Below are 13,442 nucleotides of genomic sequence, written 5' to 3' on the forward strand. Positions count from 1 at the left end.
ATATATATAGTCATATAATATTTGATAAAGCCACCACACCCTCTCAACTGGGAGAGAATGGTCTATTCAAAAAATTGTGCCTGGAGAACTGGATATCCATATGTAAAAGAATGAAAGGAGATTACAATCTCACACCTATACAAAAATCAACTCAAGATGGATCAAAGGCCTAAATGTAAGGGCCAAGACCATAAAGACTTTGGAAAGCAGTATAGGGAAGCATATACAAGACCTTGTCATAGGAAATGGCTTCATGAACTTCACACCAAAAGCATGAGCAGCAAAAGAACAAATAGATAAATGGGATCTCCTCAAAATTAAAGCCTTCTGCACCTCAAAGGAGTTTGTCAAGAAAGTGAAAAGACAGCCTACACAATGGGAGAAAATATTTGGTAACCATATATCTGATAGAAGACTTATAACCTGCATATATAAAGAACTCCTGTATCTTGAAAATAAAAAGATAACCCATTTAAAAAATGAGAAAAAGATTTAAACAGGCACTTCTCCAAAGAAGAAATACAAATGGCTAAAAAGCACATGAAAAAAATGCTCCAAATCTCTAGCTATCAGGGAAATGCAAATCAAAACTACAATGAGATACCATCTTACTCCCATAAGATTGGCAGCTATGAAAAAAACCAGAAGACTACAAATGCTGGAGAGGATGTGAAGAAATGGAAACACTCATCCACTGCTGGTGGGAATGCAGAAGGATCTAACCATTCTGGAGGACAGTCTGGCAGTTTCTCAAAAAACTAACCATAGATTTGCCATACGACCCAGCAATTTCACTGCTGGGCATATACCCAGTAGAACTGAAAACAAGGACACAAACTGATATATGCACACCAATGTTCATAGCAACATTGTTCACTATTGCCAAAAGTTGGACTCAACCCAAATGCCCATCAACAGACGAATGAATAAATTAAATGTGATATATACATCCAATGTATTGAATAGATGGAGCCAATGTAACTGTGTGGACAATTGAAGTGTTTCACAAGAGTACGCAAGGATGGATATAAGACATGTAAAATTACACCAAAAATCTATAGGTGTTGATAGGCTAAAATGTAAATCATAATGTAAAACATAAGACAACTAAAAATTTAGAAAATTGTATAGTCTAAAAATTATACCACAGTGTAAACCCATATGTCACCTTGTTTGAAATCTATAGTCTCAATATCTGTACAACAGTTTCAGGAAATATAGCATGAATATGTAAAAAGATTATTGCTGGGGAAGGGAAAAGGTTTTATATTGGATATGTGGGAGTACTGTATATTGTATATATGAATTACTGTGATCTAAAACTCTTGTGAAGATAAGCTTAATAATTAGAAAAAAAAAAGATAGGACGTAGACACTGAGATAAAGATGGACATAGTTGCCTTGCCAATTTGCATACAGGGCAACACTTATTGCAGTGATGGAAGGCAAAACATCAAAAACAAAGGTTTTGCATTTTTTACTTCTTTGATACTCCAATTTATTTTTACCTTAATTTTTCTAAATTAATATGTATTCTATATCTAACCTCTAAACTCATTGCTATTTTCCATTTTACTAATAAGGGAACCTGGTAATATATTGGGCTTCACTTTTCAGAAGGTTTTGGATCACAGAGTTTCAACAATGGCAGTGGAGGAATACTGGGATGTTATTGACAGGGGACACATGGTTGGCAGGGAGTTCTATAGAGCATATATCCAGGGTACATAAAAATGTTTGGATATTTTCATAGTGGTTACAATTAAAAACAACAACTGAGGGAGTGCTGAGTTCCTAGCCAGGGGAGCTCTATCACAGTCCCTAAAGGAACAGCAAAAATCCCCCAAGTGCAACGGCAAATACCAAAAAAGAAGGAAGGTCCAACAATGAGCCCTTGATAATAATGACTATGCTTGTGAGCCTATGTGCCTGAAATAAGAACAAGGCCTAGAGCTGCAGGGTGCCTAAGAGTACCCTCCTGAGAACCTCCGTGTTGCTCAAATGTGGCCAGTCTCAAAGCCAAACTCAGCATGTTAATGTGTTGCCTTCCCCCCAGCACTGGACATGACTCCCAGGGATGAGCCTCCCTGGCACCGAGGGATTACTACTAAGTACCAGCTGATGATGTAACTAGAAAATGACCTTGAATACAAGGGTCAACTTGGACCAGCAGAATATCTCAGTCTACATATAATACCAGGAGTAAAAATGCTTTTTGACCTGAATCAAGGGGGAAATGGAAAGGACAAATGAGTTTATATGGCTATGAATCTCCAAAAAATAGCCAGGCAGTTATCAGAGGGATCACCCTTATGCACACCTCAGCAGAGTCCCAGAGACAGATAAAGTAGATACAACCCCAGGTATTGGTGCGGCGGCTTGCTCAGTTGGTAGAGGTGGGGTCTGGCTGCGGACGAGGGGTCGGTCCCGCTCTGGACGAGGGGTTGGTCCCACTTGGGACGAGGGGTCGGTCCCACTTGGGACGAGGGGTCGGTCCAGCAGCAGACGAGGGGTCGGTCTCACAGGGGTTGCGCGGTTCAGCTGACGGGGTTGCCCGGCAAAGCCGGCGACGAAGGGGTCGCCCGGAGAAGCAGGCGACGAACTGGGGACAAGGGAGGCCAGGCCCTTGTCGGGGGCTCTCAGGACTGGAGGGCGCAGGGCAGAAAAACTACCGCGGAGACGAGGTAAACATGCAAGTCCACTTTATTGAGGGAGAGGCAACAGTTTTATAGGGGCTGGGGAAGGCTGATTGGTCGAGGCCACGCCCTGTTCTGATTGGTTGCCGGAGAAAGGTCAGTGGGCGGTACTGGACGGGGGAGGGGTGGTGATTAGGGATTGGCTGTTGCTGTTGCTGGGGGAAGGGGCAGGGTTTAGGGATTGGTGGCTGCTGTTGCTGGGGTGGAGGGCAGACTTGAGTTTCCCGCCCACGCCTGGCTGTTGCTGCTGTCGGGGGAAGGGAAAAGGGCAGACTGGATTTTTCCGCCCATGCCTGGCTGTTGCTGCTGTCGGGGGAGGGGAAAAGGGCAGACTGGAATTTTCCGCCCTGCGCCTGCGCAGGGAGAAAGAAGAAGAAGGGTGCCGCCCCACAGGCATCGTGTGGTGCCATCCGGGAGGAGGGGCGGCCGCGGAAGCATGGCTGCCGAGAAGGGGAGACCCGAGGGCACTCTGCGCCCATGCCGAGCTCCCTTCAGGGGTGGCGGTGAGTCCGACCAGCCACCCTATTATGGGGGCATCGGAATTAGGCCTACCGCAGCTGCTCCCCCACCAGGCCAGCAAACCACACTTCAGCCCGAGGGGTGACCGCATATTGGTTCTTCTGAGGGCTACAGAGACCCACAGGTTCTGTGGTCATGGCAGATGGAGTTCAGTGCCATGTCAGTTGGCCCTAATTTGGAGTTTGTGTTTCTGTGTGATGGAGCTGGACTCAGATGTCATCTTTTTTCACAAGCCTCTCCTATTACATTTACCAGAACTGTAGTTGGTGCTGGGGTTTAATATATACCCAGAGGATCTGAATCTCTGGACTGACCATATGATAGCCAGGCCCTGAGCCTCAACAGACTTCAGGTCCTACACTCTGGTTTATTGGACTCACCCAACTCAGCCAACATGGAGTTGAAGAAAGTCAAGCACCACACCATGGAGCCAAGAGTGGCTACAACTGAAAGCGGGAGGATTGCATCCAGCATCCTCTTAATATAGATATAGCCCCCTCTTGATGTAGATTTGGAGTGGATACAACCAATCCAAGGTCCAGAGGATGGAGGAATAGAATATGGTTTAGAGTGGACTTACTGATATTCTATTCATGAACTATTGTGAATAGTAATCAAAGAAAGTGTGGCATTGGTGTGGAGAAAGTGGCCATGGTGGCTGCTGGGTGTGGGGAATGGGAGGAAGAGATGAGATGTGGAGGCGTTTTCGGAACTTGGAGTTGTACTGGGTAGTTCTGCCAGGACAATTATTGGACATTGTATGTCCTCCCATGGCCCACTGGATGGAACATGGGAGAGTGTGGGCTACGATGTGGACCATTGACCATGAAGTGCAGTGGTGCTCAGAGATGTATTCACCAAATGCAATGAATGTCTCATGATGATGGAGGAGATTGTTGCTATGGGGGGAGGAGTGGGGTGAGGGGGGTCAGGGGTATATGGTGACCTCATATTTTCTGAATGTAATAAAAGTAATTAATTAATTAACTTAAAAAAAACAACAATGTAATGGACCAGTATGACATTTTGTGGAAGGGAAGTTGACCAAGACCCCTGCAAATTAAGTTATGACATAGGACTAGGGAGTTCTTATTCCCTGGGAGAGTGGGGGTATATTGCTGGCTATGCCACCTAAAAGCAGACTGCTTCTGGAGGTCTTTACTAAGATATTGAGAAAAAAAGCATTTTCGAGATAATAATTGCCTATGACATACCAGGGAATGTACCATTTTCATAAGCAATGAAACTACATCTAGAACAACAGCAATTACATATACTCCCTCCCTCATTAAAATTCCAATAATCCATTATCATTCTCCAAGATACATCTCCTTCCTGCACAGGCCAAATAGGCAAATTGAATAGTGATGATGTTAGTCATCATTCCTGCATTCTTTGACTACTGGATAATTAATTTCTGTAATCCCTCCAGGGAAGCTATTGGTTTACTGTTTTCCTACATAGAGGCGGTTCTAGTGGAAAACCATTTGTTACATTACATTTATGATTTACTTTAAATAATAAGGTCATGTATTGTGTTAGTCTTGAGGCAGAAGAGTATCTTCTTCTCTGGGAAGCCTCAGTATTTTCCTCCTTGGGCCTCATCTTATTTGATGAGGTCTACCACAATATTGACTATAACCTCCTTATTGTAAGATCAAATGACTGTATATGCTAATGACCACTGCAGAACATCTTTTCAACACATGTCTTTAAGTGTTTGACATGAAAACTGGACATATTATGGAGATATAAAATTATCTATATAATGACTATACAATTCTTTTTTAACTCTAAGATTTTTGGCTTTCATGACTAAAAGGATTGAGTTTCCAATTACTGAAACTGGAAATTTGAAGCTGGAGCAGGATTACAGGGGGAATAAAGGAGACTAAAGCAGTTCTGTTTGAGGCATGTTAAGTCTGAGGTGTTCACTGATGTTCAAGTAGACATTTGGAGTAGATCATTTGATATTCCAGTCTGGAATGTGGGTAAAGGGATGAGCAGGAGACTTTGATTTCAAGGGTCTCACCCTATAGATGGCATTTAATCTGAGGCTATCTAAGGTCATAAAGATAGTGACTGATGGTGGAAAAGGGTGCAGGAACTAGCTCTGGGGCACTCCATAATTTTTGGACCCCTCTAATTTAAGAGTTGAATCAGTTCAAGAAAGTCTATGGGCAGTGAGACTTGGTTGGTTAGTTCAGGTGAAGAATATGGCTTTAGAAAACACCACTGATGTGACAAAGTGGCCAGGAAAGAAGCAATTGTTGCAGGCTTTAATGTGGGAATTAGATGACCACATGTCCTAAACAGTGGTCATCTCAAATAACTTTGACCAGTAGCACATACCGTTGCCCCAAATTATTATTTTATTTTACTTTTTCTCCCGGTTTTTTTTTTCTGCCATTTTTTTTAACATATAAATTTTGTTGATATATATTACTAAAGCATAAGTCCATCCAAAGGGTATAGTCAGTGCCAGTATAATCACATAGTTGTGCATTCATCATTTCTATCACTTTTAGAACATTTTCATTATTCCAGTAATAACAATAATAACAATAATAATCAAAAACCAAACTGTGCCACGTTTTCAACCACGTGTTTTGAGATGAAAACTTGGTTCCTCTTGATTACGTGATTAAATTAGTATACTTAATAATAATGGAAAATAAATGTACATTTTTGCAAATGTGTTTATAAAAAGTTATCAAATTTTTAAGTACTAAGCCAATTTGCACACATTGTTTTTAAAACATGTTTGAAAATTAGGAAACTTTGGTTTGCTAAACGAATTAGCCATTTTATTTTTTATTTTACAGAAATACGCTTGGCTCCTTTTTTAAAACAATTAAAAAGATCAAGTATAAATTTAAGAATATGTTTCTAATACCTAAGGGAATCTGAAAAAATCGGTACTAAATGTCTTCCTGTCTTATCACAACCCAGGCAGTCATGACTGTTCCTGAGAAACATACAGTGCTCCATGCCTGATCCTCAGCTCAGACTTTTTAGGAAAACCAGTATGGAAATTTCCTTTTAATGTACAAGATAGCACTATTAAAAGAGCATTTGCTAATATTTCCCTATCAGAGAATGTGCTTTACCCCTTGGCCCAATGCACTTATCTGGGTCCATCCTTTCAGACTGGTTGCCTGCCCACCTCTCTGGCCTTCAGCCTACAGTGACCTCTCCATCCCAGCTTCCTAGAGCACTGACCCTTGGTTGTCAAAGAGAGCCCTGGCAGTGTTGGTTATCCTTTTGACGTGTGCCTCTCCTCTCCAACTATATGCAATATGTTTTCTTGTCCCTTAAAAAGCTCAGGAATCACTGGCTGATACCTGCCTTCTAACTATTGCTTTCCTAAGAGGATAAAGACCACACCCTCAGCCTTGTCTATAAACCACTTTCTCAACAACTCTTTCCCCAATATTAGGCAAATCATGGTTTTGGTTCTTAAACAAGAAAAAAAACAGAGACAGAAACTGAAATCAGTAAAAATCTTAAAGAAAATTAAACCTCATTTTTTTCACAAAGCAAGAAGGGTTTAATGCCTTTTGTATAGATTTGATTCTAATTTAGAGGGAGTTGCTAAGCAGGATGGATTTAACCAGAAGCGATGTCTCTAATCAACAGCATTTGAGACGTTTCTAGAATCGTTCTCCACACACAGGAGCTCCTGGAAGAAGGCATAACAAGGGCCTCCTTGTTAATATTCTTCAGAAAATGGATACTCAGGGTGATCAACGGCACTAAAAGAAGAAAGAATAGTGGGTAAATGTGGATGCATTGATTTTATTTCTAGGGAAATACAAATATCGTTTCTATGAAGACGACATTAGGGCAAAAACGTAAAATTTTATTTCCTGGCTATTTATGAAGCCTACCTTTCTAATAAAGGATTGTTATAACAATGTCTCTTTAAAAAATAAATAATCAAATTATCCCCATGCCTGTAATTGAACACACAGAGATGAACTAGGCAAATATATTTATCTCCCTTAGCCACATCTGTAAATAAGCAATGGGATTTCTTGTTTTTTAAAAAAAATTTTTGAATTCTCATTGTAAGGAGAAAGTCATTTGGCCTTGTTTTGAGCAAATAGTCTACCTATATGATCAGCACTAGTAAGTATTTTAAGATGATACACAACACAATTTTTAAAAAAAGATGATACAGTTTGCTGATGACAATTTTACTTCCATTTTATGAATTCGTTAATTCATAAATTAATTAAGTTGCAAGTACTTGCAACATATGTGTCAGATTCACAAGTGGATATAAAGACATGTGAAAAGATCGGGCCCCATATCCAAGGAAATTACTATACCATATCAATGCCTAATATAAAGTAATAAAAGATTATGACTATAATAGGTGGTGTGAAGACTTATTTTTTTCTCATTTCCCTGTTCTTTTTGCATTAGTTCCCTATTTTAATTTTAATATTTCTCTATAACACCAAAAATTAGCAATGGTAAAAGTATATATGCCAAGTTTGGAGCATGTAAGTACCATTGCTTGACTATTTCAGGAGTGAATTCAGTTTGAGTGATTCAGGAAAGCTCCTGTCTCATACTTGTTTCAAACTGCCTTCTGTCTTTCTGGTTTTGAGATAAATTTTTAGAACTCTCATTCTTTCCTCATCAGAAGAAAATGAAGCAATAATTATGGTAACTTACAATTTACCAACAATATAGCGAACATTTCGGTTTAGTCCATCTAAGACCTTCATGTCCTCTGAAGTCAACTGAAATTCAAAAACCTATGAGGGAAGTACAAAGACATTCATCACACTTAGGCCATATAATTGTCAAGATGGATAAACCTAAGAAATTACTATTATAAACAAAAGAAATTACAGTATGTCTGGTACAAAATTAATAAACAAAAATCAATAAATATCCAGATACCACACAAAACCTACTACAAATTAAAAGGCAAGACAAGATTCCATTTACAATGGCAAAAATAAAATACATTACATATGTATCAATTTAACAAGAAATGTACAAGGGATTTTGGAAGAAAATTATAAAATCTTCCAAGGGATTATATAAAAAGAGTAGACTAAATGGAAAGAGATAACTTTATCTCATATAGAAAGACTTCACACTATAAAAATGTCATTTGTTATAAATTAATCTTTACTTTTTTATAATGCAGAAGTTTCCTAACATTTATGGGAATGTGGGGGATTCTGATATGGATAAAACACTGCCATCCGTGAAAGAGGCGCACACAGCACATTGCTGGCAATTTAAGAGTCCTGGTCTCCCTAGCTTGAAAGCCCCACGGCCGAGTATCATTGTCTTTATTTTGCACCTTATTGACTGAGCAATAAGGTGCAAATAAAAAGAGATGAAGGCTGGAGTGTCATCATAGTTAAAAATTTAATAAAAGATCCTCTCCCATAAACATCAGGCCCCATAAATCTGTATAATCCAGATAAGCATGAACTTCCCCAGAGGACTACATCAAAAATCGTCTGTTTCATATATTACCATTGAGGGGAAATGGGTGTGAAATCACCACTGCAATTTGGATTCACATCATCCCTTGTCTATGTTTGACCCTGAACACATACTGCCAAGTGCTTGAAAGCTTCTTAAACTTTCATATTAATGTAGTGTGATTCTGATTCTGAACTGGTAGAGCCCTTATCTCTTAAGAATCCACCTGAACTGAAGTTCACAAAAGGCTTCCAGAAATAAAATTAAGTAGAAAATGAGGATCTTACAGATAAAATTAGCACAACTACTGAAACAAGTCACTCTAAATGAATACCCTCAGGATTATGAATATTGGCACTGACATACTATAAAATAACTTTGATTAGACATGTCCTTGGTCTTTACACTCAATCTCCGTGTCTGTCCACCCCATTTATTTTCCCATCTATTGGCTTCTATGAATAGCCTTCCGGATGACTTCTGCTCTACCTTCCCATCGACTGATACTCATTTCATGCTGTTGGAGCTGTTTTCTGTATTACTAATACTGAATTTTATTTCTAGAAATTCTAGAGAACTCTTTTAATAATCTCTTAATCATTCTATAGAGTTTCTTGTCTCCCTAACCATTTTCAAATACAGTTACCATAAAGACCAAGGATATGTCTAATCGAAGTTCCTGACAAGGGAGAGAGAACAAATGGGACTTGTATTCACAGCTATACTCAGAAGTAGTGATAGATGGGGAGGATAGATAATAGATAGGTATAGAGAGAGCATGCAAAAGTGTTAATATTTTAACAAATGATGGCTTTACTTAATAGCAGTTTATTGTAATTTTCTTTCAAATTTTATGATCATTTACTCGTATATTTTCAGATTAAAAATGTAGGAAATGTTATCAAATAATTGGCATAAATATTAATGATTTATGAATAAATCTAGGAAAAAGGACATACCATTACATTTGTGGAAAAAATTGGTATTTATTAGAAGATATTAAAGAACACCTAAAAACTGGAAAATCACATTCTGGCCATAGTTTGGAATTTTCAGTATTGTGAAGAAGTCATTTCTCTACAATCGCATCTATGATATCACTGCACTGCACGCAAAACTTCACATTTTTATGGAACTTAGGGATGTTCTAAATAATACAGAAAAGTACAAACAGTTAAAAATAGTCGGCATTCTTAGTGAAAGCAAGGAGAGAGGAAAAATTATTATTTTGTATGGCAGGACTTATTTTCCATCAAATGAAGACAGTACAGAAATATAAATAGACCAGTTAAGAGAAGTGAGAGTTCAGACATAAAGCAGGAACCCTTGATACAGTTAACAATGAACATTAGTGGACAAATATGGAAATTTCAAAAATTGGTTTCCAGACATTTGGATATCATTTTTAATTATATATATAATATATAAACCTACACACACACACACATGCATACACATGTATAAACATACCAGGGAAGCGGACTTGGCCCAACAGATAGGGCGTCTGCCTACCACATGGGAGGTCCATGGTTCAAACCCCGGGCCTCCTTGACCCATGTGGATTTGACCCATGTGCAGTGCTGATGTGCGCAAGGAGTGCCGTGTCACGCAGGGGTGTACCCTGCATAGGGGAGACCCATGCCCAAGGAGTACACCCCGTAAAGAGAGCCACCCAGCATGAAATAAAGTGCAGCCTGCCCAAGAATGGCACTGCACACACAGAGAGCTGACACAACAAGATGATGCAACAAAAAGAAACATAGATTCCTGGTGTCACTGATAAGCCCTGGAATCGATCGCAAATAATGAGAAAGCCTAATCAAGAACAGGAGAATTACCAGCTTAGCTCAGCCTAAATTGTGAATCAACAGTAATGAGCTAAAAGATATTAATATTTTTTACCTTAATCATCTAAGTGGTTGGTTACGAAGTTACAGCTGATGATATAATAATGATCTACTACAAGCAAATAAAAGATATACAAACAAATAAATATGGGCAAATTAAGCTCTGTTTGTGCTCATGGAAATAAAAACAAAAACCACAATGAGTGGTTATCACATATCCTGCAGATTGTAAAAAAGTTGAAAAGTAAAGGACATTGTGTGTTGGCTAGAAAGTAGAGCAAGGAGATATCTCATATGTGGCCCATAAAGGTATAGATAGGAAAAGTCACTTTGGAAATAATTTGATATAATCAAATAAATGTAACCATCTTCATACTATATTTCCCAACAATTTGATTCCTAGATAGAGGAATATATTCCAAGGATACACTTGTATAAGTGTACCAGGAGACACATGCAAAAATGTATCTAGAAGCATTATTCATAATGGCAAAAATGCCACAAGTAAGTAAGGAAATAATGTAAATGGTCTAAATATTTTGATAAATAAATTATGGTATATTCATAAAAGGCAACAGAATGTAGACGTAAAAAGGAACAAATTACTGCCACATGCATCAACTCTGATGATTCTCACTCTTAATGTAAAATAAATGAAGGAAGTTATAGAAGAATGTAGTTTGATTCCCCTTATATAAATTTCAAGGAAGTCTAAACAACAGGTATCTTATCTGACATGCTCTTAGGCATAAAACCACAAAAGTAATCAAGGAAATATATGATTATTCTAAATGTTAAAATATGGATTCCTCTGAGGGAAGGAGATATGATGAGTAAGGAACAGATTGGCAAAGCTTGCTATTTCATAACGTGAATAGTGCAATGGTTTGTAGTTGATATTATTTTAGGTATAAATGTACCTCTTATACAGATTTTGTGCTTATGATATATTTCATATTTTTAGAAAGCTTGTGGCAAAGAAGTTGACTTACTGAACTCAATGCTCAAATTGACAGCACATAATGGAAATAGAAAGCTTATATCTTTTTTACATCAACATTAAAATTTGTATCTCTGCCATGTAGAATCTAAGCTCCCTCCTGATATAGAGGTGGAGTGGACATCACCATCTGAGGGCCCACAGAATGGAGGAATAAAATATGGATTAGAGTGGACTCACTGATATTCTACTATAAAACTATTGTGACTAGTCATAGAAGAAATTGTATCATTGACAGGGAGAAAGTAGCCACAGTAGTTGCTGAGGGTAGGGAGAGCAAAGAAGAGATGTGATGTGGGGGCATTTTTGGTACTTAGAGATGTCCTAAATGATATTGCAGGGTCAGATGCTGGACATTATATATCCTGCCATAACCCACTGAATGTAGTGGGGGAGAGTGTGAACTATAGGGTAAACTATTATCCCTGTGGTGCAGTCGTGCTCCAAAATGTGTTTGCTGAGTGTGATGAGTGTGCCACAATGATGAGGTTGTTCGTGTGGAAAGAGTGGGATGGCGGGATGGCGGGTATACAGGAACCTCTTACGTTTTTTATAATGTGATGTATGTATCTTCAAAAAAATACAATTTACAAAAATGATGGGAGTGGGGGGTGGGGAGTGGGTTATATGGGAATCTCTTAAGTTTTTTAATGTAACGTTCTATGGGATCTATTAACTTTAATTTTTTAAAATGTGTTAATAAAAAATTTTTTAAGTGTATACCATTCTGTACACTCTACATTAATTATTGAAGAGAGTATGTACTGAGGAATGTCTCTTGGAAGTGTTACAGGAAAGGCCAACAGGTATTGATAAGGGACAAAGATAAGGCAATTAGGGACTGAGGAAGAGATCAGGAGAGACTGACTTTTCACTTGATATCATTTCATACCGTTTAGAAGTTTTTTTTTAAATTAGTTTTTGAAATTTTAAAAGTATTTAAAAAATGAATTCATTGAAAGTTTAAAATTTCAGGGATGAGAAGAATAATCCATTACTCTTTGTAAGGGCCTCTTTCTGTAGGAATTCGGGGAGGAGATTTTCATTGGGAGTATACTCTAGACCTTAGAAAAAAAGCAAATACAAGAAGGGATTATTCATTCTGTCTCATTTGGTGGACATTTCTGGCTCAGAGCTCTCAGCTAGGTCCGGGAAAATATAGCCTACAGATTCAGATATAGAAGATCACATAATGCAAATCCTTTATTTTAGAAATGAAGAAAATGAGACAGCATCTCACCAAGGCTAAAGGTTAAATTAGAGAGATGGGGCTAGAATGAAAAACTTGTCCAATTCTCTCTCCATTCAGAAATCATCTCCTGGTATTGTGGAAGAAGAGAAAACTATTGGGACTGCACATTGGGACATGCATGCACAGGAAATGTTAGGGAATCAATGTGGCCCAGAGATGCGTTGAGATGCTTACAAAGCAGAACACAAGGGAGGATAACATAGAGGCCTCCTGAGGCCCCCAGCGCTGCTCCTCACCTGCATGTTCTCTTTGATCCGCTTCTCATTGAAACTCTTGGCCAGGACCACGACCCCACGCTGGATCTGGTAGCGAAGGGCAATCAGGGCTGGGGTTCGCTTGTGCTTTTTTGCTATATCACAAAGAACTGGATCATCCAAGAGAACAGGCAAGTTCTGGGGCACCCTGGAAGAAAGACAAAACGACTGAGTATCTGTTGCCAGGCACTCAATTTACTAGAAGGCTCCTAACTGTAAAAGGTGATCTGTATTAGAGCAGTAGTTCTCAAAATATGGTCACTAGAGGGGCAACACTCTAAAACCTGGGAAATTATTAGCAAGCCCAATTCTAGGACTTCACTTCAGATGTATTGAATCAGAGCCCCAGATATAAAGTCCAGCAATCTTAGTTTTATCAGGTCCTCCAGGTCATTTTTAAGTGTTTAACTTTGTGAA

The 13,442-nt window shown here is 38.7% G+C and overlaps 1 protein-coding gene across 2 annotated transcripts in view; it reads right to left on the bottom strand.

Moving 5' to 3' along the window:
* Positions 1-5,564: 5,564 nt before the first annotated feature.
* LOC101428157 (aldo-keto reductase family 1 member C23-like protein) overlaps positions 5,565-13,442 on the bottom strand; it is a 37,011-nt gene continuing 29,133 nt past the window's right edge. For both annotated transcript variants that reach the window (XM_004477356.5, XM_058282468.2), the window contains exons 7-9: positions 13,008-13,173; positions 7,902-7,984; positions 5,565-6,970 (exon numbers count right to left, since the gene is read on the bottom strand). In XM_004477356.5, coding sequence (XP_004477413.1) covers positions 6,928-6,970; positions 7,902-7,984; positions 13,008-13,173 — 292 coding nt within the window. In that variant the 3' untranslated portion in view covers positions 5,565-6,927. The remainder of the gene's footprint in view (positions 6,971-7,901; positions 7,985-13,007; positions 13,174-13,442) is intronic.

The sequence above is a fragment of the Dasypus novemcinctus genome, chromosome 20 (assembly GCF_030445035.2).
Source record: "Dasypus novemcinctus isolate mDasNov1 chromosome 20, mDasNov1.1.hap2, whole genome shotgun sequence".
NCBI lineage: Eukaryota > Metazoa > Chordata > Mammalia > Cingulata > Dasypodidae > Dasypus > Dasypus novemcinctus.